Here is a 23812-nt window from a genome sequence, read left to right on the forward strand (position 1 = left end):
CGGATGTCATGCATTGACACGGCGATGACTGCGGCGCTTTGAGCGATCCCGATCGGAGGAGCATCTCAGGGTCCATGATAAGCATCCAGGACCCACTTTTAGAGAAATTCAGGGTCGAAAAGATCGTGCAGCTTTCAGAACAATGGATATTCTGTTGTGCTCATTGCATACTAGTAACAAAGCAGCACCTCTTTCTAACCCCAGTGATTTGAGATCGACAACGAGTCAAGACAGTGATTTAGCTCCGGCTATTGCAGACCTCATGGCCAGGCTTGAGCAAATCTCGAGCTACATTCAACGCCTGTAATCTATTTAGTGTTTGTGTAGCTACAGCTTACATTATGCTGGAGTTGGCTGGCTGGAAAAAATACCCGAAGTATTGCCATCCCGTCAGTCTGATGTCAACAGGCGGAAGTTGCATATAAACAGATCTCGGAACCCCAGATCCCACCAAGCACGATCGAATGACGACCGGGTTGACCCCAGATAAAGTGATAGTACACACTCAACGCCATGACCACTGTTCATCATCCTTTATCAAGCCTTGGGCCCCTCCACCCGGCTCAAGCACCCACCATCACCCCCGCAGCCCCCATCGCCGAGCGCATCCGCATCACCGTCCACGATCCGCACGACCACGAAGCCCCCGCCATCCTGCACCGGCCACGCAGTTACAACGCACGCGAAGTCCGTGGGGCAGCTGTGATTCTCATCAGCGGAGCAGGCGGCGGCGTGAGCGGTCCGTCAGGTAATGCCCCTCTCCGTCACCAGTTCCTTCCATGACTGGACTGCGAATAACATCAGGGAAGGGATCTACCCCTCCCTCGCCGACAAACTCACTCTCCACCTTTCCATCCCCGTGATGCGCCTCGACTACCGCGAACCCGCCCGCACCCGCTACTGCACCGCCGATGTTCTCGCAGCCATGGACTACCTCACTCAGCAGTATCAATCCGCCCGCTTCGTCCTGGTGGGATGGTCCTTCGGCGGCAGTCCGTGCTTCACCGTCGCCGCACGGGAGCCCGAGCGCGTAGTCGCAGTGGCGACGGTCGCATCACAGACGGCCATGACCTCAGGAATCTCGAAGCTCAGTCCCCGACCGCTCTTGCTGCTGCACGGGACCGGAGATACCGTGCTTTCGGTCAGGTGTTCGGTGGCGCTGTATGGGCAGTATGGCTCGAAGGGAGGCAGTCGGGAGCTGAAGACCTTTCCTGGGGATGACCATGGATTGAGTCAGAATGCGGAAGAGGCGGAGCGGTGGATCCTCATGTTTGCGGGGAGGGCGTTGGGGTTTCAGGAAAAGTTGAGGGGAGTTGGTGGTGGAGATGGAGGACTGGGGAGGAGTTGGGCCGGGGGGTGGGAGGAGAGGTTGCATTCGATGCAGGAGGGGAGAGATCTGGAGAACGGGGAGGCTGTAAATTATTAGAGCTTTGGATGAACTTGTAGACAGATTGCTTATAGATGACGTAGGGAAGTGGAAGTACTGACGAAAATGAAGATGTCAATTTTCTACATGGTGAATCACATCGCTTCCCCTACCATCCGGTGAATAGACTGCCAGTGAATTTCTCAAACCTCACGTCTATAACTATCCCAGAATATCTTCATCTTCCGTCCTCACCTCAACTCCAACTCTCTCGAACTCATCTTCTTTCATCAGACCCGTCAGCCACCAGATCGCGGTATTCTTTCTCCCTTCTGAATTCTCTGCTTCTCTGCTGATCATGCATCATATGATAGTTGATACTACACAGATCCGCATCATCCCGCAATGTTCACTCTCGATACTGACGAGGACCCCTCGTGGGTAACCGACCTGGAGGCTGCTCTGCAAGACGACCCAGTGACCGATGACGACGAGAAGAAGAACGGCCCCCAGTCCCCACAAGCCATTCTCCAGCAAGTGATGACAACTAGCCCGGGTACTTCGCTTTTATCGTCTATCTCAGGATATCAACCCAGCGTCGGCCAGCCCTATCGTGAAATCGGATCCAGTGCCAACAGCAAAGTATTCGAGCAGCCAGGTACCCCGTGGGCGTTCAAGATCCTCCTTGTCGACGAGGCCCTAACGCTATGGAACAACTACACTATGCAAATGAGGGTTTACGACAGTTTTGATGGGGTTGACAAGTTCGTCAAAACGGCTGTCGCAGTCCCTCGGGCAGTCTGGTTTGCAAACAAAACCTCGGAGTTCTGGCGCACAAATTTGGAGCTCTTCCCCGATGATCCTCGATTTCCACGCCAGGCGCGCAATGTTCTCTGTATGGAACGCATTCCTCCTCTCCCTCAAGCGGTTCGTGACGCGCTGGTTGACCTCTTCTGCGACCGCTGGAGCATTTCGGCTGCTAAAAGCGACCCGTCCAATGCCGACTGTCTGGTGCATGTCCTGTTGGGCAGCAAACATGATACTGCAGCGCGCCCCGGATCCTACTTGTTCAGTCTTCGCAACTTCAGTCTTCGCAACTTCAGACTTCACAGTGATCAGATTGAACGACTCCGTCTTGACGCGTCCGCCTTGGCCGCCACAATGGCAGATGCCCTCGCGCTTCTTCACTGGCAGGCTAAGGTTGATGGCATGGGCGTCGAGTTCGTCCTTGGAAGCGCCCGTCCTACGAAAGACCACACATCCATCCCAAGCCACTCGCATCTTCCAGGATTGCACCGTCTATCGCCGGGTACCAGTACCTTCGAGCTGGTAGTCAATCCATCCATGCACATTCCGCGCACCGACAGCCTGTAGCTATTAGGCTTCGATACTTGCCACCCAATCAGCTTGAACGCCATCGGGGTCGAGCAGGCAATTACAGCTTTCCTCAAAGACCCCCTGTACTTTCCCCGACCCTTCTCGAACAATTGGTTCATCGATAGTCTGTGGACTGTCTTTGCCTGTCGCTATATCGAGACTGCAGAGAGGTTTACTTGTGGGACTCCGGCGCAGTCGCTTCCGCGCTCTTTCATCAGAGGCGTACAGATCAGGCTGTTGCCAAAGTGAAGCAATATGCGGCGGCAATTCCCGGGTTGCGTCTTTGGATCTAAGTCATGACATGTCCAGGCATTTTGCTTTACGACAGCTTCTGGCTCTTCATTATGATGTCTTGGCAATCTTCTAGGTGGTTGGACGTATTTACTTTGTCAAGGGGAAGACGTTGTGTATCCTGTATTTCGACTTGCTTGCTTAACACTGTGAAACTGAATGTGAATCAACAATTGTTACTCAGGTTCCACATTTGGACCATTAGGATATTTGCTAGTATGGCGACCAGTGTATACGCTCCCCTTTTGCCAAAGTCAGTAGAGAATCAATTCTCAGTACTATCGAATTGCTGCATATGCTTTATCCGAGGTAATTGACGCATGACTCAACGTATCCGAAGTGTAAGTTAGATCGGCTTGTTCATCCGGCTGAATGCCCTGGTGCCTGAGGCTTTCCGCGGAGATAGACGGTGCACGGACCACCCCTCCTCTTGGCTGCCGTGTTGGGAATAGTGGCAGATGGCGTAGGGCTGCCCTTACGTAACTGGAAGCTTCAGTCTTTTCTCTTTCAGGTCAACCGGAGGAGAACCTTCTTCGTGTTCGATGGCGATGAATTCCTCCTACGAGTGACCTGCTCGGATAGCCTTAGTATCCTCGGGCATCGGAATACGGAATTTGCGAATTGAGTAGGGTGCAAGGCGTGTTCTAGAAGAGCATCGATCCGACTCCACATTCGCACTATTTAAATGTCTCGCCTCCCACTTTAATCTTTAACACCAAGCATTCACCTCAAGTCTAAGCACCGTTTCTATTACTCAATCGACATCCACAAGAACAGGTCAAGCTTCCTTGGCATCTTCGACTCTCAATGCATGGTGGAGGCTCCTCATCCCCTGCAAATGCAGATGAATTGATAGCCGGTAAGTCGCCACCCCGTATCATTGCCAACACGCAGTCATCTAACCCAACGCAGGGTTCGCAGAAACAGTCGATGACCTCGTCATTGTTGACTGGGAGGGTCCGGACGATCCAGAAAACCCGTTCAACTGGTCTAAGCTCCACAAATGGCTGGTGACCTTCGTCGCCCTGTTCACCACCTTCCTCGTGCTCGCCAATGGCACCATTATCACCGTCGCCCACTATGAGCTGGACGAGCGTTTCAATGTCAGTGAGGCCTCATTTGCCAACTCCTACTGGCCCGTCACCACCTGGGCTCTGGGGGGTGCCTTCTTCTCGTTGATCATCCTCCCGACGATGGAGGACTTCGGCATCCGCCGCACCTTTCTTCTTACGCATTTTGTTTTCATCCTCTTCCTGATCCCGCAAGCTGTGGCCCAAAACTTTGCTACTCTTGTCGTCACGCGCTTCTTCGCTGGAGGCTGTGTCTCCGTACTGGGCAACAGCGCCGCGAGCGTCATCGGCAACATCTGGGGCAGCGAGCGCGAACGCACCAAACCGGTCAGCCTGTGGATCGTCGCCTACCTGGGTGGCAGCAGCATTGGGCCTGTACTGGGGGCGTCGATCCTCCAATTCCTCTCCTGGCGCTGGATCTCCTACATGCAACTTATCTGGCATGGGATCTTGTTCCCCGTGGCCGTCGTGACAATGCGGGAGTCCCGTGACCTGGTAATCCTGAAGCAGCGAGCCAAGCGACTGCGTGCGAAAGGTGTTAACGCCTACACCCGACACGAGATTCTGTCCAAGCCGCTGCTTGAGGTGTTGGCGACCAGCATTCAACGTCCGCTCAAGATGCTCGTCACAGAGTACGTGGTATTCTTCTGCATGCTGTGGTCGTCGTTCACTGTGGGCACGCTGTACCTCTTCACCCAATCAGTCGAGCAAGTCTTCGATGCTCTGTATGGCTGGGACCCCGTGCAGTCGGGATATATTCAGGGCGCCATTGTCATCGGCCAAGTCCTGGGATGGCCGTTAACCCTCGTCTCTGCTAGACTCTATTTCCAGTCCGCGAAACGCAACACTCAGATCCCGGGGACACCCATTCCCGAAGCACGCTTATACATGTCCGTCGCTGGAGCCATCCTCGGCCTCACCGGCGGGATGTTTGTCTACGCGTGGACCTCCTACCCCAGTCTCCCTTGGATCGCCCCCACCATCGGCCTGGGTATGGTTGGCGCTGGAAGCGTGGTCGTGGTGACGGGGATTATGGATTACGTGGTGGATGCGTACAGCAATTACGCTGGCAGCGCGATGGCGTGTGTCGTGCTGGGCGAGAACACCTTCTCGGCTTTCTTGCCCTTGGCGACGATGAATATGTATGAGACCATGGGGTTGCAGTGGGCGAGTAGTTTGTTAGGATTTATTAGTCTGTTGCTGACGCTGGCGCCGGTGTGCATTATGATCTGGGGGGAGAAGATCCGCGAGCGCAGTCCGTTTATGAAGGAGGCGACGGTGCGGAAGGTGGCGGAATTGCATGAGGCAGAAGATGGGGAGGATAGATGTTGATTCTCATGAGGCATGATTAGATGAGACTAGACTTTTAGAAATGATTAATGCATCTCTCAAATTACAAAAGGGACCAAACTACGTCTTTACTTTCTTAGTGCTACAGTGGCGGTTTATCCTCGAACACATTAATGGATCTTTGTGACATGCAATTGTCCGCAAGACGATTAATGGACTGATAAGTTGATATGATTAACCTACATAAGCAACCCCCGTAATGGCCCCCCCAATATCGGGCAAGACCGTTGATTTACAGGACCCATCCAGATTGGCACAATACAACGATCCGCCCAAGTCACCAAAGAACATCCGCTGGTTCTCCACATCCAATGTGATCCCAATGCCCTCATGAAGCTTGCGCACCAAGATCTTTGGCTGTACTTTCTCTTTCGAACCAGCAAGATCAGCCAGCACGACCGCGTTGACCGTATTCCCCCGAGGCGGATCCCCTCGATCCGTCCAGTATAGCGTCCCTGTCGCATGATCCAGCTCCAGGTCAATCGGCTCCGGAAGTCCCTCTAGCAGACATTCCACATCTGTCCTGCGCGCCACTGACTCCCCCTGTTTCCTCTCAATCCCCATCCGGAAGACCCGGCCCTGGTTCCCCTTGGACGGGCCCTTCTGCGTCCAGTACACCCATCCGGCCTCCTCATCCACCGCAATACCTACACACCAGTCATATACAGCAGGCGTATCCGTGCCCTCGCTGGAGACCGCACGATAGAGCACTTCGATGTCACTCCCATCGAGGTTCGCCCGCATCACCCGCCTGCCCTCGCGATCGGCCCAATACAGTTTCTGGGCCCGCGGGGCGATGGTCAGCTGTTTTGGCGTGTGCGTGTGGCCCTTGGGAACGACGGTCACGATATTCTGCCCCGAGAGGTCGCAGCGCTGAATGGATCCGTCATCGGCGGAGGGGACGCCCATGTTCGTCCAGTAGATGTGTTGCCGGGCTGCGTCGATGGCGATCCCGTCTGGCATGGTGTGGATCTGCGTGATGAGCTCCCGAAGATCGGAGCCATTTGGTTTGCAGGTCAGGAGACGGCCATTGAGTTCTGAGGTTGAGATGCCCACGTCGAGGAAGTATAGTCGGGGGCTGGATGTTTGGGGGAGGCAGGGCCTTGGTGCCATTTTATGTTTCGGGAGGGTGGATGTCGAGTTGGGAATCGACACAGATACATTGGAACGATTCTGCGCCGGGCTTCACCACGGGTAGATATACTACTTGGCAGAGATAGAGAAGGTCCACTGGGCCACGGTATGCCGAGAGTTCCTTGTTCCACCTTGTCCACGGTTCCTTGATTTGCGTGATTATGGTACATGAGTATGCAGTGCTATACTCGGAATGCCAAAAAGGGAACGGAACGGATCATGACATAATCACACGGGGTGCCCCGGCCAACTCCGAGCTACGCGAGCCAATCTCGGGATGGACGTTCTTTCCTACCTTTTTCAACCTCTTCCGTGAATCATGGATAATTCCTCAAAATGATGTTCTCATTCCACACACGCCGGCCGTCTCCACACGACGAGCCGTCCAGAGGTCCCAGACCCAAACGAGCCAAGATCAGAATTGCCTGTGAGGTCTGCAAGATCCGGAAGACGAAATGTGATGGTGCTAAACCAGGTAAGGAAACATTCCAGATACTCACTCTGGTCGCACAGTGGAGAAGATAAGTAAGCTTACCGCATCCCTGCATTAGTCTGTGGACCCTGCTCCAACCGAAAACGCGTTTCGCTTGCCACTCGAATGGCCTGCAGCTATCGGGAGTCTGATTCTGCGGAGCATTCAGGGTATACCACCGAGCAGTCCCCCCGCGGTCATCCACAGCCCGACCATGCCGACCAGGCGAGCTCGTTCAGTACCATCGTTCCCAGCGGGAGTCTCTTTGGTGCCTCTAGTGGGGTGCACATCATCCCCGATGTGGGGAATCAGACCAGTATAGCCACTCCAGACAACAAAACACCAAGCAGAAGTCAAGCGTTCCCGAATGCACTCAGGCATCTACCCAAGCTACAGAATAAATTCCCTCGAAATGAACGTTCTGATTTCCAGTTCGTCATCCCTCCCAGGAAGCAGGCGGACAACTTACTGGGTCTCTACTGGGACTATGTCGACAGTGCCTACCCGTGGTTGGATAGAACATCCATCGAAGGTGCTTATGAGACTCTATGGATCCAAGATGGAGAACTGATGATGAATGAGACGGTTCTGCATTGTCTGCTGAATCTCATGTTCGCCACATCCTGCGTGGCCACCCAGGGTGAACCCCCACTCGTTCGCTATGAATCTTCCGTCGTATTCTTTGAGCGCGCCCAGGCGTTGATGTCGTACCAACTACTCGATCTCTATAACTTTGAGATCATCCAGATTTTACTCCTCACCGCCGTCTATCTGCAGCACGACAAAGAGCCCCAGAAATGTTTCCGCATCATTGGGACGGCGATTCATATCGCCCAGGAACTGGGGCTGCACATCCCGGAAACCACTGAAGCTATGGACAATCCCAAGGAGCGAGACCTTGCGCGTCAGGTGTGGAATGGGTGTGTTATCATGGACAGGTATGATAAACGACCTTGACACGGGACTTTGTAGCTGAACGCGTCCTAGAATCTGTTCCATGACCTTTGGCTGCGCCCTCAAGGTCCCTCAATCAGTCGCAAAAGAAGGCTTGAATCTGCTGGTGCCCAACACCGTAGAGCACTCGTCGGACAGCGTGACCGCCACCCTACCATCCAAAGTCAACTTCTATCGATCATTCTGTCGACTTCATCACATCATCGGAGATGTCATCGACACCTTCTACAAATTCGGCGAAAGCACAACGGATCGCCATGCGAGCAAGCTTCGTCTGGAGACGCCGAGCGACTCATCCTCACTCGTGTTTGACAAATTCGCTAGCTTGTTTCGAATCGACTCCGCACTGAATGACTGGGCCCGCAGCCTGCATCCTTTCTTCCAGATGCCATCGGAACTCCAAGACCCGACGCCCACGAAACATATTACGCGTGAAGCGAATATATTACGTGCACGGTATATGCTGGCCATACTCAATGCAAGGGAAAAAGGAATACCACTGACTCTCTTGCATCCCCATGTACTAGGTATCTCTCCGTTCGACTGCTCCTGTTCAGGCTTCTACTTCTGCAAATCCACCAAGGGAGGACCGAGAATGCCCGAGGGATCGGTCTATATGCCGATGATGATCAGATCATGCCGCATGTAGTCCTCCAGTGTCAGATCAATTGCACCAAAGCCGCTGCCGACATGATCGAATTCATTATCCGCAACTCACCGGAGCAGAAACAAGCGTACATCTTGCCATCCAACTGGTACACTGTTTCGTGTGAGTTGCAGATTCCAGAAGAAAGCCCAGCGTTGAGCAACCTAACAGAAAGTCCAGATGTATACATGGCCGTCACGAATCTGCTCGCTGCCCAGACCTCCCCACAAATAGTACAATACTTCACGGCCGCTCGTCTGCAAGGCCTCTTGCACGAGGCACGACGCATTCTCAAGGATTATGAAAAGCATGCCACCTTGACTTCGCGATGCAACTCGGTCCTTGCCCTGCTTGAGCAGAATGTCGGCGGGCGCGAGCCAATAGTCGACTACACCCCTTCGGAGGCGGTACAGGCTAGCAGCAACCCTCTCAACACATCCGCCCCAGATCTAGTGATCGACACACAAGTGCATTCGGCAAATCTCTCGAGTAACTTAGCCATGATGGAGAACTACTCGTTCGACTGGAACGAATGGCCCATGTTCTTTTCTCAACTGGATGATGATACACCTACAGCTCAGGGCTGGGCAATGTAGAGTCACAATCTCCTTAAGTCACGAACATATAAGGTCGCTATCCATTCAGCACGAGTCTACGCTTGCTACTGGTCTGCTCGCGCATTCAAAAAGGGTTCGTTATCTATGAACAAAATCTATGTACAGAAACAATGTCACAACATCTTCAGGCGAAGTAATCATTTGCCACTCTTCTGGTCACAAACCGTCTGGCGCCCGCGATCACATGCTGCACAGCGAAAGGGCCTCAGAGCCACTGAATGTTCCGATCGTGGTAGCAGTGAGGGACTGCAGGTGTCAACCACCGAGGCGTCACCTTGGGGTCACTCAACTGGACGACAGGCTTCAAAGTCTCCATGCGGCCCCATGGACCCCCCTCAAAGCTGGTAAGAAGCGATTCTGGGCCCGGGCTGAAGTACTGGGGGAATACATTCTTCCAGCCGTCCATCACGACAAGCAGAATCTCCGTCACGAACTGCGAGGGCCCGATGTGGCCCCACTTGAACAGCTGGTTGCTGCGCTCTACCACCTCAGGAGAGTATAGCCCGACCTCCGGCTCCAGGTTGATGACGTCTGCCTTGACCAACGAGCTCGTCACCCGGTAGGAGCCTCCGTGACGGGCCCGGTCCCGTAGCGCCATGAGGGCACCCAACGCACCCACCAACCCAGTGGTCATGTCGGAGATGGGCAGCGGGGGGAGGACGCTGGTTCCATCCTTGAAACCCAGAGAGCGACCCATGACGTACGACGAGCCGGAAGCCGCGTCTCCGATCTGCTGCCAGCCCGGTCTCTCGTTGTACGGGCCGTCGGGACCGTAGCAGTTCTCCTCGACGTAGACGATTCCCTTGCCGCGCTTACCGGCCATCTCGAGAAGGTCGTTGACTCCAAAGCCCTTCCTCTCGATCACCTTGGGGCGGAAGCCTTGCACGAAGACATCAGCGTCCTCGATCAGCTCGCGCAGGCGAGCCTTGTCTTCCTCCTTGGTGAGGTCAAGATCGATGGTGCGTTTGCCCGTGTTCAACGTAAATTGCAGGACCTGAGGAGGTTTCATTAGCGCACCGCCAGTGTCAACATAGAGGGAAGGGGTGGCTTACATTAAGATCTACCAAGCGACTGCAGTTGACACGAATGACATCCGCCCCAAGCGAAGCGAGGATGTTCCCAATGACCGGTCCGGCAATAATGCGGACCAGCTCCACGACCTTGACACCCGCCAGCGGCCGCTTATCGTTGGCGACCTTGGTGAACGGAATGGCAGGAGTGGGGATGGCATGCGACTGGCGCGAGTAGCCGACCAGCGGATGCTCTGCGAGGCGCTTGCCCATCATCGTGTCGGCCCAGCCCTGCGGCGTGAAGCAGATACTGCCGCAGAACCCGTTCTTGATGTTGAGCATCTCCAGCTCGTCAGCCGTCCACTGCTCGACGTGCCGGCTGATGTACTCGTACGCCTCGTCCGGGGTTTTGGCCGGGTACTCGGGGTCCATGCCCAGGGCCTTCAGAACGGGCTCCGCGTTGAGGGAGCCGTGGACCTGATACCACACACCGGGCGTCTTGGTCTTGTAAAGCGCCGTCGATCGTTGGCGCAGCGGGGTGGCCTGCCACCCGTGCTCGAAATCCCGATCGTGTAGAGTCGCCAGCTTGCGCGACCGGACCAGGTCGATCATGTCTTCTCCCTCGATGGTGGCGGCGAAGATGGTTCCCAGCCAGATGGCGGCGTGGTTGGTGTTTACCGTGACCTGCTGCGTGCTGGCCGGGGTGCCATCGCGGTCCTCGACGATCTCGTGGGCGACAACACCACACATAGCATGCAGGGCTGCGGCCACGAGGGGGGCTTTGGTGGGGCCGGGAATGACCGGGAGCTTACTGCCCGTAAAGTTGACGGTCTGCCAGAGCTTCTGATCCTGGGTGAACCCAGGCGTGCTCTTGGCGATATACTCGAAGATGCGACCGGCATCTTGGGGCGCGGGGAGGAAGTCCTTGTCCACAAAGGTCCCCGGGCCGTAGATGTCTGTGCTGGGTATCGTTTGGTGGGCGTCAGTCATGGTGAAGTGTGGCGAGCGTGCTAAGTGTCAAAGAAAGGCAAGATGAAATCTCAATGGGATAGGAGGCGTGCTGTCGATATCTTAAGGGCAGATATAGCAACTATTATACCTTACCTCGACACGGGAGCCCCATTCAACCGTTAAGGGCCGTGGCCCGCGTTTCCAGAATAGGAAATTCAAAAGCCCGGAAGGCCGGAAGTCGGCAGGCCGACCTCACGGAACGCAGTCAATAATACCCTAAATGGCAGGTTGCGCCTCAATGCACCGTTACGGACCGAAAGATCCCCGGACAAGGGCCGAAAGTGTGGGGACTCCCTGGGAAGATCGTCATCAGAGTCAAGCAGAGTCAGGTGCTTCGGTCCGAAGTGCGGATTACCTGATTTAGCTTCGGAACAGCCTTGTTTCCGTCTCCCTCGACCGGAAACCACCAAAGTATCACCAACGCCTGTGCATATTACCCTGTCTAACTGGTTTGTATAAGTAGCTGTTATGGCTTGTCCAAGCACAATGGGGCAGTCGCAAGCTCATACACCTGGAATATGTCGACCTCCCCAATCAGAACTGTCGGTGTGATTGGCGCCGGCGTCATCGGCGCGAGCTGGACGGCCCTATTCCTCGCCAAAGGGCTGAAGGTGATCGCCACCGATCCTGCCCCAGGCGCTGAAGCCAAGCTGCGTGCCTACTTGCACGAGTATTGCTCTGCAGTCCCGAATCCCACCGTCGACGCCACTGCATGCCTACAGAACTTCACGTTCGTGGCAGACATCGACCCGCACCTCGAGCGTCTAGACCTAATCCAAGAGGTGAGTCTAGTCGCCGATCATCGCCTTAAAGATAACCTTATCTTATCTGTGTGTATCAACCTGACACTGGTGATGACTGCCTAGAACGGGCCCGAACGACTCGACCTCAAGCGGCGGCTGTTCGCGCACCTCGACGCAAAGACCCCGGCCCACGTTCTCATCACCTCCTCCTCCTCCGGCCTTCCGGCTAGTCAGTACGTCACCGACTGCACGAACAACCCGTCCCGCATCCTCATCGGCCACCCCTTCAACCCGCCCCATCTCGTGCCGCTGGTCGAGATCGTGCCGCACCCTGGCACCGCGGAGGAATACGTGACGGCCGCGTACCGCTTTTACGAGAGTCTCGAGAAGGACCCTGTGGTCGTCCGCCAGGAGACCCCGGGGTTCATCGCCAATCGTCTGCAGGCGGCGGTGTGCGCGGAGGCGTACAGTCTCGTCTTGAGGGGGGTGGTCTCGCCTGAGGATCTGGGTAAGCAGCCCACCAACCCCCGGCCCGACGTGACGTTCTTTTCTAGATAATAATGAAGAATGATGCTGACGGAGTAGATAAAACCATGGCCTCCGGCCTCGGGCTCCGGTGGGCGCTCAACGGGCCGCTGATGACCAATACCCTCGGCGGGGGGGCGAGCTTTGCGCATTTCATCGATCATCTGGGTCCCGCGCTGAAGTCGTGGCTAGACGATATGGAGGCGCACAAGTTTGATTGGAACTCGAAGGATACCGTCGAGGGGTTGAAGAATACAGTTAATGCATGGGTATCGCAGGTCGATTTGAAGGCGGTCGCAGGGCGGCGGGATGTGCTGTTGGCTGATTTGGTCAGGAAGAAGCTTGATCGGGGGGAGGAGTCGTGATAGGATGCATGCATTTTCCGAGGAGGGGGGGGGGGGGTTCTAATGATGTGTAGATATGTACAGCGCTTAGCATTAATCTTTCCTACTGTTTTAGCAACAGTGGTCAAGTGGACACATCTTAGGGTCTGGAGTTCTCTTCCGCCCGAGTGCCTATCCCGTCAGTTTCGCCCAGGTCGTCAAAGTGAACAGCGTACCGGGAGAAGAGAGGTAGTGCTGTTCACTCGCACATCCCAGCGTGTCCGGTGCGCTCCTTACATCCATAGACCGACCTCCTTTGCTTGTACCTAGCAACCTTGTGTCTTTCTTATTGTGGAATGCAATATCTGCCCAGGCAATCGTAGCAGTGTAGCGACACTGCCCAAAGTATCGTAGGCTTAATATACGCAGACCAGACATAGGGACCTGTATCGCACAGTTCATGCCCGCGGAAGGAGAGACTCGGAAGCATCTAGCGAAAATCTCTTGTTGAGCATGATCGCCGTCGTCGAATGAATGTATAGTACGGTAGTCCATCGCACCGCCCGCGCGGGGTCCCACGATCTAGCCCTCTGTCTTTGCGTTGAGATCAGAGATCCTGAGGTAAGGACACCTGCTTTCATCAGCCGCGGAGAAAGGCCATCGCAATACCCGCCGCCTTCATGCCACAGGTACGGAAGGGATGTCCATCTGTCCGAGATCGGCCTGTGCGATGCAGGACCAAATTTCCAGGCGAGGCTAAAATAACACACAGCTCAGCGCGGCAGGGACAGATTTCCATTGACCTGCCCGACTCTCCGATCTATAGTAATTTGTAGGTACTACCCGAAAGGGAAAATGGGGTGATGAGCTGGGGAATCAAGGGCATGGGCCAGAAGCAGGCTAGTTGGGGGTCTTCCCCACACGGATCCCCGAGTCCCCGGCCTCTAGCCTTCTTCTGACCGCGGCTCGTTGATCAGCGAGGAAACGAGATACCATCGCGCACGCGAGGAACATATGATTTGACCATCGTGCACGATCGGGGAAGCTGAGACGGGTCTTGTGTTGTAGTTTGTCGGGTTTTTAGGGCTGGGTGGATATGCTTCTACTGCTGCCACCAGACATCATTCAGTGAAGTAGAGCTGCACTTACTCCCCGAACCAATGCAGTCTGAATCCCCGATACAGGGTTGAAGACCGACTTCCTCTTGAGCGTGTTTCTCTCGTGCCTTTCTGTCTGTCGTGAAGTCCTAAGGTCAGTAATCGGGAGAGTCAGCAGCAGATACTATATCCGCGGAGATACAAGCCGCCCGTGGGACGCCTGAGGCCCGCCCCGCGCCCTGGCGACCCCATGTGGCGGGACTATCTTATCTGGAGGATGCGTCTCGATAGTAGTGTCTCAGCGCCTGACAATCAAGTGGTACGATGGGGGGTCAGCCAAAGCTTCGAGAACTAGTCCAGGCCGGATCGATGCCTTTGCAGGACGCAACCGATGGATGATGATAGGCCAAGGAGCCAGTGGAGAAAGCATAAATTACAGTACCTCTCGTCAGCCATGCACCCATCCCCGCCACGTGTTGGCTGACGTGATCTGAGGGCTGACTGGCTCATTGGGAGTACTTCTTTCAGGGGTTCGTCGTTCGTATCTGCGCGGCAGGGTGTCTGTGTCTGTATCAGATTCTATTGTCAATGCTATTCTAATATGTTAAGGTACATAAGAAGATCGCTCTACGGCTGATGCTACTGTACAGTACAATCAATCTCGTATCCACCAGCCAGGATAAGATAACCCGCAACGGACAAAAGACCCGGACGTGGTGTGCTGCTAAGCGAAGATAACATTAACCTTCGCACGTTGTCCCACGAGAAGCCAAATTGCGCCAAGACGCCGATATCAGCCTTGCGCCAGCACTGCCACACATCCCACTCCCCGGTCCAGCCTGTCAGCATCCTTCCAGGCGTGGGGCGCCCATTCTTCACCTCTCGCCTTTAGCCGAATCGAGTTGGGGCGGAAACTATCTCCTGAGAACCCCGCCGGCGCTAGGCCAGTTCGGAGGAACGGTTGGAGAGAGTCCCAGACTCCCAGGGTCTGATCGATCACCGAAGCGGCAGAGTGTTTTGGTTTTTGCGTTGAGATTTAGAGACCCCCTCTTTCTTTTTTGAGAACGGGACGAAAATCTCGCTTAACCCTCAGCCTCACGCTACACACCGCATTGGACCTGTCCAATAGACCGGGTGCCCTCAGTGGGGCCATTGTTCTGGACGGTTCGGCAGGGCCGAAAAGAGGATCAAGGATCACAACGGGCTGCAAAAATAAAGCCCTCCGTTGGGCAGAAGGATTGCAAGTGGGGTGGGGTGCCGACGAGCTGAAGAAAATTAGTCTTAGTCCATGAGACCCCTAATTAGACCGCTTTCTCATCATGGAGTTGCAGGGCTGCCCGTCGCAGGCTTCGAAGCCAGTCGAAGTGCGAAGACAGATCATCGAGGAAGGTGTAGTCCCCGTCGATATTGAGGATTCGTGCTGTGGATGCCTGCCGGAAGTAAAACCAGGTCCGGATCTGAGAATCGCTCGACGCGGCAGCGCCAGTGATGCAGGCCCAAGTGTGAGGCACGGGAAAATACCGCAGCCAGACCTCCTCGTCCGTCAGGGCTAGCGCGTCTCGCAGGTTCCTCGCCAATGCGTCGAGGTACTCAACAAAACTGCACCCGTTGGCCCCGCCATCGGCGATCGTCTGGAAAATCCTGCAAGCGAGATAACAGCACTGGTAGATAGGGTCCTCAGTGGTAGGAGGTGGCATTGTGCGAGTCGCTGGCGTGTCTTGGCGCCAGTGATCCGTTGGAAGGGAAGCCATTAGATGGAGCTTTGTCTGGTGAACATGTTGGAAGAGGCCCTTGATCGAGCAAGTGAAGTTGTCGGGTCCAGGTGGCCTTGTAGGCATGTTGAGGATCCGTTCTTCGAGGCTGAGTGGAGGCATGAGCTGAAACTGAGGTCCGGTGCTCAACCCCAAATCAAAGACGATATTCGACACGATTCGGTTCCTGTGATTCAGAGAGTCAGTCACCAGCTCTAAGAAAAGGACGGAGCGCCCGGAAAAGACCCAACGAACATGTGGATGAGTGATGAAATTAGACCGTCCAAGCCCAGGTTGTGCATCCCGCCCCGTAGCAAAACCATGTTTTCCAGGCCAGCTCGATGTACTTCAGCTGAAGCTCGATCACCACCAAGATTCTAGACTTGTCGTCAGCCGTACTCTATCTTCCGGTGTAGAGGGAAGGAGAATGATTGCTTACAGCAAATAGTGCCAGTGGGGTGATGGAAGCGATCGTGCGATCGTCCAACGCGGTCGCTGGGTCGGCAAGTCGCTTTTTGACCAGCTTGATCAGCTCGTTATAGTGGTAAAGGGTGATCATGCTTTGCTTCTGCCCCCGGCAGATATCAAAGTGTGAAGACCCGGCGAACAGCGTGGCATGAAACAGGCAGGGATCTCCCATGGCGCTCCTCAGCCAAACGGTCTGCAGCTTGTAAGCACTACATTTGGCAGTGACTGGGATCTGGGCAACACCAAGTCCGTTATGAACTAGATCCGATGGCTGGTCAGCGCGAGTCAAGACAGGACTAGGGATACATTCTCACAGTGTTTGATCAACTTTGGCATGTACCAGCGGTAGGCGATGGGATACGATTCCGGGACGGTCGGAGACTGTATGGCCCAGGACAAAGACAGTTGGTCCGACACGGCTTCCCACGAATCCGGGCTGATATCTCTTGGATTCTCCTTGCAGTATTCGACCGCGACAGGGGCATTGAGCTTTTGTTTCTCGTGGATCGGGTCAGTAACCCGATAGATGGCGTAGAAACACTTGCGGCCAGTCCTGAAGAATCTCGGTTAAGATGCGCGGCTGAAGATAAGCAGAGGGGGGGGCTCAACTTACTTGTGACACAGGGCGCATGATGGGTATGCTCGGTCGCATTTCCTCTTTTGCTGGCGACAGGACTCACAAGCAACAAGCATAACCTTCATTGTGATTGCAATAGTTGAAATGAAGATGGGAAGGGCAGAGAGCGAAGGGTAAGTGTGTAGGTGTGAGTAGTAGATTGGTGATTGACCTACCGGTCTGCAGCTGTAGACAGCAGTAGATCTGAGGTAGTCTGAGCGGGGTCTAGCCGTTTTAGTCCCTGATCTTCCTGGCTCTTCCTGGCTCTTCCTGGCTCTCCTCAGCCAACCTCTTTCCTTTCCTCAGGCAGCAATTTTCTATGCCGAAGTCTATACATCAGCATACATCAGTGCCCCAATTGTATTTTTATTCCACTCATGCACCTGCCGGCTTGCTTACCTCTGCATTCTCTCTATCGTCATTTCTTGTGTGCCCCTTGCAAAATTATGCCCCAAGATATATTTTCTCTGATAAGGTCGGGAGCGCTGCGTCGTGACCATAGTCGTGCAGAGAAAAGGTGATTGTGGTTTATCAGACCACGCATGATCAATCCTAGAAGCCATGTTTGTATTGCAAGGATCATCTGTATTATCGCTGTCATTACTCAATTCAATGGTTCTATGCTTGGAAGAGTCTGCCATGTCAAATGCTTACCACCTAGCAAGCCCTAAGATCGCCTAAGGCTGCCATTTTCGTAGAGTGCCGTACCATCACCAACACGTTGTGCCGGCCCAGTTCATTCCAAGCATTGTACGGTCAGATTGCGTATGAGGCAAGGATTGTGGGATGGCCTTTGGTTGTTCGAAACCGCTGCTATGCGCTGTAGACATAGCCGACAGTCCTTCGTCAAAGAGAGCTGTCTGGAGGTGCATGCTAGATGGTGATGCGTGCAGCGGAACTGTCAGGACTCGGATAGAAAGAACCACTGACAGATATCTCCCCATCCCTTGGTTTGGTCTGTAAGCTGGACAACTGGGTTCTTGGAATGGTCGTTGAGGGAATTTGAGGCAGTTTCGATGGTCGGGATGGCGACTAAGCATTATCCAGAGTGAAACATGCCCTCTCCCGTCCAGCCTGCTCAGGTGGCAGTTCTCAGGTCAAATTGCCCCAGGGGACCGGGCAAAAGTTTGGCTTGAAGGATTCGACCCGTCGATCGATGATATATGTGCACGCTGACTGTTAACCTCGCTTGGCCTGCGCCAGGCACCAGCAAGCACCAGCAGGCACCAGTCTGCATGCCTTATCTGATATCTTGCTCTGACTTGCAGCACGTAGGGATATGTTAAGCGAGTAAGGGCTTCCTTCGTGGAGACACTGATCCACACCGGTAGAGGCTGACACAGGGACATGCCACTTGAGGCGACGCTGACTCGTCTAAATGCTTGTTTTCCCTCGATCTAGTTCTCAAGCTGTCTAGAGACTTGAAGGAAGTCCCGAAGAAAACGGATTAGTGGAGCACTAGCGTGCGGACTAGCCCGCCCTTAACGGCGATCGTGTACATCCCCGGATGATCATCACTCGAGCCTCTCGACTAGGGAAATGAAGCTTTAGATGCGGTGTAGCACGATCGACGTCTATACATGAACCGGGGTGTACATATAAAGGCGAAGATGTGTTGACAGGGATTCCCTATCTCCTACAACGCCATTCCCACTCTTTCAGTCAACCACAAACCTTGTCCACAAGTAAGCCGGTAAGTTATCACAGTAGATGCAGTTACTTACCAATTCCAACCCTCTAGATTTCTCATCGTTTCTGAAACCATGCGTCTTCACTCTGTCCTCTTTTGTCTTACCTTTTCCACGGCTGCCGTTGCCAAAGGGTGCTCCTACGACGGCTTCCAAGAATGCGTGACCTATTACGCCGATTCCGACTGCCATCACAGTATTGGCAACTACATTCCGACCTGTGAGGGAAACTGCTTCCAGTTCAGCTCTTTCCAGGGACTGGTGGTGGAAGGCAACTTCATTCATGGCACCGACTGCATCGTGTACTCAGACCCATATTGTCAAAATGAGATCGGTGTCACTCCGAATGCGATCAACCAGAACATCGATTGTCTTTCGTACGGCGAAGCACAGTCGATGAAATGTTACTTCGACTGCTGAGTGGGGGAGATATCGGATAAGCGGGAATCACGGCTATGTTCAGGTGAGGGTTGTTGCGAAGGCCAGATCTCCTTGCTGCGGGGAGAATATACCCGCGCTTGCAGTAGAGGGTTTGGAAATGTACATATGGGCCAATTACGTGACAAGCATCAGATATATTCCATCATAGTAGTACAGCGTCAATCATACATAATACATTAGTCATACCACGCTCGAAAACAAGCCCTTACTCATCCGGACCGCCCATCTGGTTCAGCTTTTGCCCGGCGGCCTCCTTGCCCTGCTGCGACACACCGGGGTTGTTCTGCGCACTGTGGGAAGGACGTCAGTTTATCTTATCAAGACCGGACTGTGAGGAAGGATGCTTACGCTTTGAGTCCACCCGCGACGCGGTTGGGGTCCTTCTGGTTGTCACCACGGAGGTTGTGCAACTCGTCCGAGGGCTGCGAGCCGCCAAGCTGGTCGAGCATGGACTGAGCGTTCTGCTTGGCCTCATCGGAGACTCGGGGGTTGTTGAGGGTGCTGCGTGATTATCAGAGACGGTTCTTCTTTTCATTGTGAATGAAGATGACTCACGCCTTGTAGCCACGCATGGCATTGACTCTGTCTTCAGCGGAGGACATTTTGAGAAATTGTTGTGGAGAATGGGTGTATAGGGGGCGAGATGTGATAATTGGGGTGAGTTGAAGATGAACAATTGCCTCGATACAACCATGGTATACTTATACCTTCGAATGCAGCCAGCTGCGTTTGATGTCAGAGCGCGTCACCAACCCCGCGTCGTCATTCTTTCATCGTCCACCCAGACTTTGGGGAAGTCGAGCTCAAATTGACTTCATTGCGGAGACATGACGAGGAGGGTAGGTAATCTATGCAGGGTGGAATCTTGGGTCGACCCCCTGTGCATGGGGAGTATGCATTGGTCGATTCGTCCATCGCCCGATCGAAGCGTTGATCAGGGTTGGCGGGTGGGGACTGGGAATTCTAGAACTTTGGATCACCGGGAGGTGCTTTTTTCGAAATGGGGGCGATCTACTAGCCGTGGACTGGGCGAGATCAACATGCAGTCATCACTCAAAGCTGTATCTATTCCAGTACATGATAGTATGAGTGCATATGCTCTCGGTGCATCCGAATGCAATTGTCAGAGTTCATCATTGCCATGCAAGTGACAGCGCGCTGCAAGCTGTTCGTGACAAGCAGCGGTCGAGATTGAGTTTTGAAGACGGTGTACTGTAGAACCGAAATGATGGACTCAACAACCATTTCTGTGCTGATCTCAATTCATAGACTAGGAAAATTCTGTGTGCTGAGCAAACCCTTGGCTCCCTTACAAGAGGCCGACGTCATGTCAATTTATCTGTGTTTGGGGGCAGCGGCCAGCGGCCTTTTTCTGCCACCGCCCAAATTGAACAGTTTCGCCAGCCGATTTTTCTGGACTGTTACCTCTTATATCCGCTTAAATCCGCGGCTTTCGTTGCGAGGTCGCGAGCGTTCTGCCGGTCCAGGCGGTCTGAGTGGCGGTCTGAGGTTCAACGGAAGATCTGGCAGATACACACCGCTCAGTGCATCATCCTCCGCCTCCCAGCGCAGCGCAGCGCCAAGCACCGCTGGATTTGTTGTCATTGCATCGTCTTTTCTTGGGGGCGGGGCTCTTGCCTCTGGAGCTTGGTCCGGAGTATAACTAAAGTATTTGTCTGAGTAATGCACCTCTCTCACCATCCAACAGACCTCAATGGTTGACTGCGATGGAACGCAACTTTGGCACTACCCCGGAGACCCCAATTCTAGCTCCCGTCGCAGGATCGACCCTCACGCGTCTTACCCCTTGGTCCCTGCAGCGACAACCTCCGCTTCGTACATTCCTCGCGCTGTGCTCAGCTACAAAGCTAGCCCCATGATTCCCTGCACGATTCCAACTCACTCGTCAAGTGAATCTTACCTGTTTCTTCCTCTCTCCAGCCACGTAGCGCCTAATTGCATCTAGATTCAATAGCACTCCCACAGGTTATCATTAGCGGTCAATCCTCCCAAAATAACATCCAGTCAACCATCAATACAAGGGGGCTATTGGCAGCAAACAGCCCAGTACTAGACCTGCCTCATCCTCACTGCAGCAAGACCACGTCTAGTCCCGTGCCACGACACCCTTCCCCTTCCCCATCCAGGCACCGCGCCCCACAAGCGGCATGATATCGAATTCCAGAGGAACCAAACCCACCCCCTCTCCTCCCCATACCAGACAACATGAACATAAATATCGATAGATTCCGTCGTCCCATGCGCTGGGGTGCTGCTGACCTGGTGCCTGGGCTTTTTGGCGAAAGTCTTTCTTTACCTATTCCTACCTACTCCGTGAGTTTACCCTTACCCGTGCCAATTACATCTACACTAAGGATATACAACTTCACACAATGACTGACACTGATCGCAGAGCCAAATTCTCCTACCTTCTCCAGACCCCCCTCACAATGCGCCTCCTCCACCAAGCCCTCACGGTGTTCCTCGCCGCCCTCCTCCTCGATACCGCCGCCGCCGCCGACTGTCGCCCTGGCGCCACCCGCCCCGACCGCTTCGACTGCCACGCCTACCACCGATGCGACGCGGGAGAGTTTGTACGGCTGCACTGCGCCCCGGGCCAGGCGTACAGCGTGTACACCGGCACCTGTGAGCCGGAGTGGCGGTCGCCGGGGTGTCATCAGGGGGTGACCCAGGAGATTCACTGAGTGTGACTTATCGTTGTGCTCTGGGGATAGTTTGGTGTATGAGTGGAGTTCTACGGCCTTCGAACTGTGATGGTCCCCATTCTTTCTTTTAACTCTAATATGTGGTCACACGTGCGCCCTTCTAAATGGAAACAATCTACAGCCATGGCGACGAGCTCCATTGAACTGCAAAACAAATGTATTGGTATCATGTCCTCTCTATACGACTACTCAAAATGAATCTCAATCCTCCCTACCCCTCGAATTTACAAATGGTACTGAGACGGGGCACTCTCCTGGAACCCCAGACGATTCCACCACCGGTCCACTCCCATATCTTCCTTCGAACTGCACACATTGTTAGCTGAGCCTTTCATGCACACGCAGTGATTACCTACTCCCAGGACTCCTTGATCTCGGGCTCCGTCTTGCCATCCGCGAGATTCGGGTTACGGAACACGATGTTGTATTTCTAACGCCCGTAAATTAGCATCTACACTGCCCCCCCCCCAAAAAAAAAAAGAAAAAAAGGAAAGGATGGAAAACTCACCAAGCCAAGGGTAATGTGGATCGCCATCGGGAACGGCGGATACACCTCCTCGGGCGTCTTCCCCTCGATCATCGCCTGGATGTTGTGTGCCACCGCGGCAGCCTGGGGCCCGCCGGGGCGGGCGGCCTTGCGCAGCCCCGTGTCGGCGATGTCGCCCACCGCGAACAGGTTCGGGTACTGCGGGTCCTGAAACTGCAGGGTCGGGCGGATGCGGATGAAGCCGTTGGCCGGGTTGATGAGGGAGTCCGGCGACGAGGCGGGCAGGGAGCGGAGCAGGTCGTTGTTGGGCCTCTGGCCGGTGGCCAGGATGACGAAGTCGGTGGGGAGTTCGGTGCCGTTGTTGAGCTGGACGGTAAACGGGGTGCCGTTGTTCGGGAAGCCGGATTCGGGGACCACGATGCGGGCGCCGGTGATGGTTCTGCGGAGGGTCAGGGGAGGCGAGGCGAATAGAGCAAGGTTAGAAGGGGCTACATACTTGATGCCTAGCTCGTCGAAGCGCTTCTTGACGATCTCGTGCAGCCCCCGATGGAATTGGGGCATGAGCTGGTCGCGCGACTGCACCACCGTGATCTCCTTCTCCGGGTACAGCTCCTTCATGTCGGTCGCCATCTGCACGCCCACGGCGCCACCGCCGACAATGACCACGGATCTCGCTTGCTTTACGTCCGCTTGGTGCTGCTGCAGGTATTGCACGGAGGAGACCTTGTCTTCGTCACGCATCGCGGCGGGTTCGGCGAGGCGCGTGCCCGTCGCGACGACGAGATACTCGTAGGGGATCTGGCTCTGGCCTTGCCAGGCGCGATCCAAATCGACATATTTGGGTTGGACGGAGAGGACGCGAGCCTGCACGACGGCGTGTTGGGTCGAGTTGGGGGAGGAGGCGAAGAGGCGGGTGTAGGGAATGAATGCTTTGTGTTCGTGGCCAGGAAGAACGGCGAATCGGGGCTGCTGCGGGTTAGTCTAGTGTTGTGGTGGCACCAGTAAATTGATTGACTCACAAAGGCAAAAAGATGGTGGAAATGGCTGTGAGGTTCGATCAACAACACCTGCAGCTGAGTTAATATATCGACACAACGCCGCGGCGGGGCTGGGACTTACTCTGTGCGTGCTGGGTACTACCCGCGCCAGCTCCTCTGCAGCTCCCTGTTACAGTCAGTATTCACTGCAGTTGATGTTGAAAACGCCGAGGAGAAATACCCTTCCAACGTAGGACCCGCCAACTACAATAACGTTCTTTAGTGTCGAGGCGGCCATGGTGGCTTGTTGTGTATTCCAATTGTTCGAGATTTTGAGGACCAGGGAAGACAGAATCAGCGATATGGTGAGAGTTGAGCGTAGAGTCGCGATCCAAGACCTTCTTGAATTATCAACCAGGAAGAGCATGAGCAAAAAGCGAATGCGCCGTGGGCAGGCTCCAAATATATAGGCGGGAGAAGACTGAGCCGGGAGGGCACGCGGGGAGCATCTCCTTATCTGATCGTCCGGGCTCGGTCTATTGGTCGCCTGCCTATCCTGGCCATCTCCGAGACTGAGGCCCGCCATCGGCTCCCATCCGCTGCCGGTGGCGTCATCTGCCTGGTTTGCGCCGAGGCTCGGGGTTAGGATTTAGTTAGATAGTTAGTACTCTA

General features: G+C 54.5%; 12 protein-coding genes across 12 annotated transcripts; 7 read left to right on the top strand and 5 right to left on the bottom strand.

Moving 5' to 3' along the window:
* Window positions 1-481: 481 nt before the first annotated feature.
* Window positions 482-1426, top strand: BO66DRAFT_475674 (uncharacterized protein; the record flags this gene model as incomplete). The annotated part of the gene is made up of 2 exons (XM_025653265.1): window positions 482-743; window positions 805-1426. Exons 1-2 carry the CDS (start codon window positions 514-516, stop codon window positions 1424-1426), a joined length of 852 nt encoding a protein of 283 aa, XP_025498402.1. The 5' UTR covers window positions 482-513.
* A 345-nt stretch (window positions 1427-1771) lies between these two features.
* BO66DRAFT_463924 (uncharacterized protein) lies at window positions 1772-2740 on the top strand (the record flags this gene model as incomplete). The annotated part of the gene is made up of 1 exon (XM_025652439.1): window positions 1772-2740. One exon carries the CDS (start codon window positions 1772-1774, stop codon window positions 2738-2740), a length of 969 nt encoding a protein of 322 aa, XP_025498403.1.
* An 859-nt stretch (window positions 2741-3599) lies between these two features.
* On the top strand, window positions 3600-5436 carry BO66DRAFT_432590 (putative MFS multidrug transporter; the record flags this gene model as incomplete). Its single annotated transcript, XM_025650654.1, has 2 exons — window positions 3600-3893; window positions 3947-5436. The coding sequence occupies exons 1-2, from the start codon at window positions 3842-3844 to the stop codon at window positions 5434-5436; spliced, it is 1542 nt and encodes a 513-aa protein (XP_025498404.1). The 5' UTR covers window positions 3600-3841.
* A 192-nt stretch (window positions 5437-5628) lies between these two features.
* BO66DRAFT_475676 (YncE family protein) lies at window positions 5629-6634 on the bottom strand (the record flags this gene model as incomplete). The annotated part of the gene is made up of 1 exon (XM_025653266.1): window positions 5629-6634. The coding sequence occupies exon 1, from the start codon at window positions 6565-6567 to the stop codon at window positions 5629-5631; it is 939 nt and encodes a 312-aa protein (XP_025498405.1). The 5' UTR covers window positions 6568-6634.
* Window positions 6635-6924: 290 nt separating this feature from the next.
* BO66DRAFT_463933 (Zn(II)2Cys6 transcription factor) lies at window positions 6925-9256 on the top strand (the record flags this gene model as incomplete). The annotated part of the gene is made up of 5 exons (XM_025652440.1): window positions 6925-7063; window positions 7140-7998; window positions 8048-8470; window positions 8572-8783; window positions 8841-9256. The coding sequence occupies 5 exons, from the start codon at window positions 6925-6927 to the stop codon at window positions 9254-9256; spliced, it is 2049 nt and encodes a 682-aa protein (XP_025498406.1).
* Window positions 9257-9346: 90 nt separating this feature from the next.
* Window positions 9347-11339, bottom strand: BO66DRAFT_475678 (alpha methylacyl-CoA racemase). The gene is made up of 2 exons (XM_025653267.1): window positions 10330-11339; window positions 9347-10271 (listed from the first exon to the last, which is right to left on the bottom strand). The coding sequence occupies exons 1-2, from the start codon at window positions 11275-11277 to the stop codon at window positions 9483-9485; spliced, it is 1737 nt and encodes a 578-aa protein (XP_025498407.1). The 5' UTR covers window positions 11278-11339; the 3' UTR covers window positions 9347-9482.
* Window positions 11340-11715: 376 nt separating this feature from the next.
* Window positions 11716-12931, top strand: BO66DRAFT_385197 (uncharacterized protein; the record flags this gene model as incomplete). Its single annotated transcript, XM_025646128.1, has 3 exons — window positions 11716-12080; window positions 12165-12549; window positions 12624-12931. Exons 1-3 carry the CDS (start codon window positions 11817-11819, stop codon window positions 12929-12931), a joined length of 957 nt encoding a protein of 318 aa, XP_025498408.1. The 5' UTR covers window positions 11716-11816.
* A 2217-nt stretch (window positions 12932-15148) lies between these two features.
* On the bottom strand, window positions 15149-16907 carry BO66DRAFT_432594 (Zn(II)2Cys6 transcription factor domain-containing protein; the record flags this gene model as incomplete). Its single annotated transcript, XM_025650655.1, has 5 exons — window positions 15149-15924; window positions 15993-16114; window positions 16177-16463; window positions 16520-16758; window positions 16819-16907. 5 exons carry the CDS (start codon window positions 16905-16907, stop codon window positions 15288-15290), a joined length of 1374 nt encoding a protein of 457 aa, XP_025498409.1. The 3' UTR covers window positions 15149-15287.
* Window positions 16908-18665: 1758 nt separating this feature from the next.
* BO66DRAFT_282741 (uncharacterized protein) lies at window positions 18666-18929 on the top strand (the record flags this gene model as incomplete). The annotated part of the gene is made up of 1 exon (XM_025643087.1): window positions 18666-18929. A coding segment is annotated over one exon (264 nt), but the record flags the coding sequence as incomplete, so codon positions are not given.
* Window positions 18930-19155: 226 nt separating this feature from the next.
* BO66DRAFT_415794 (Con-6 family protein) lies at window positions 19156-19552 on the bottom strand (the record flags this gene model as incomplete). Its single annotated transcript, XM_025649559.1, has 3 exons — window positions 19156-19240; window positions 19299-19451; window positions 19506-19552. The coding sequence occupies 3 exons, from the start codon at window positions 19550-19552 to the stop codon at window positions 19156-19158; spliced, it is 285 nt and encodes a 94-aa protein (XP_025498411.1).
* Window positions 19553-21343: 1791 nt separating this feature from the next.
* On the top strand, window positions 21344-21655 carry BO66DRAFT_443880 (chitin binding peritrophin-A domain-containing protein; the record flags this gene model as incomplete). Its single annotated transcript, XM_025651552.1, has 1 exon — window positions 21344-21655. One exon carries the CDS (start codon window positions 21344-21346, stop codon window positions 21653-21655), a length of 312 nt encoding a protein of 103 aa, XP_025498412.1.
* Window positions 21656-21841: 186 nt separating this feature from the next.
* On the bottom strand, window positions 21842-23545 carry BO66DRAFT_385204 (NAD(P)/FAD-dependent oxidoreductase). Its single transcript, XM_025646129.1, has 7 exons — window positions 23382-23545; window positions 23283-23327; window positions 23183-23230; window positions 22660-23129; window positions 22185-22602; window positions 22033-22106; window positions 21842-21982 (listed from the first exon to the last, which is right to left on the bottom strand). Exons 1-7 carry the CDS (start codon window positions 23436-23438, stop codon window positions 21901-21903), a joined length of 1194 nt encoding a protein of 397 aa, XP_025498413.1. The 5' UTR covers window positions 23439-23545; the 3' UTR covers window positions 21842-21900.
* Window positions 23546-23812: the final 267 nt, after the last annotated feature.

The sequence above is a fragment of the Aspergillus aculeatinus genome, assembly GCF_003184765.1.
Source record: "Aspergillus aculeatinus CBS 121060 unplaced genomic scaffold BO66scaffold_77, whole genome shotgun sequence".
NCBI classification, from domain to species: Eukaryota; Fungi; Ascomycota; class Eurotiomycetes; order Eurotiales; family Aspergillaceae; genus Aspergillus; species Aspergillus aculeatinus.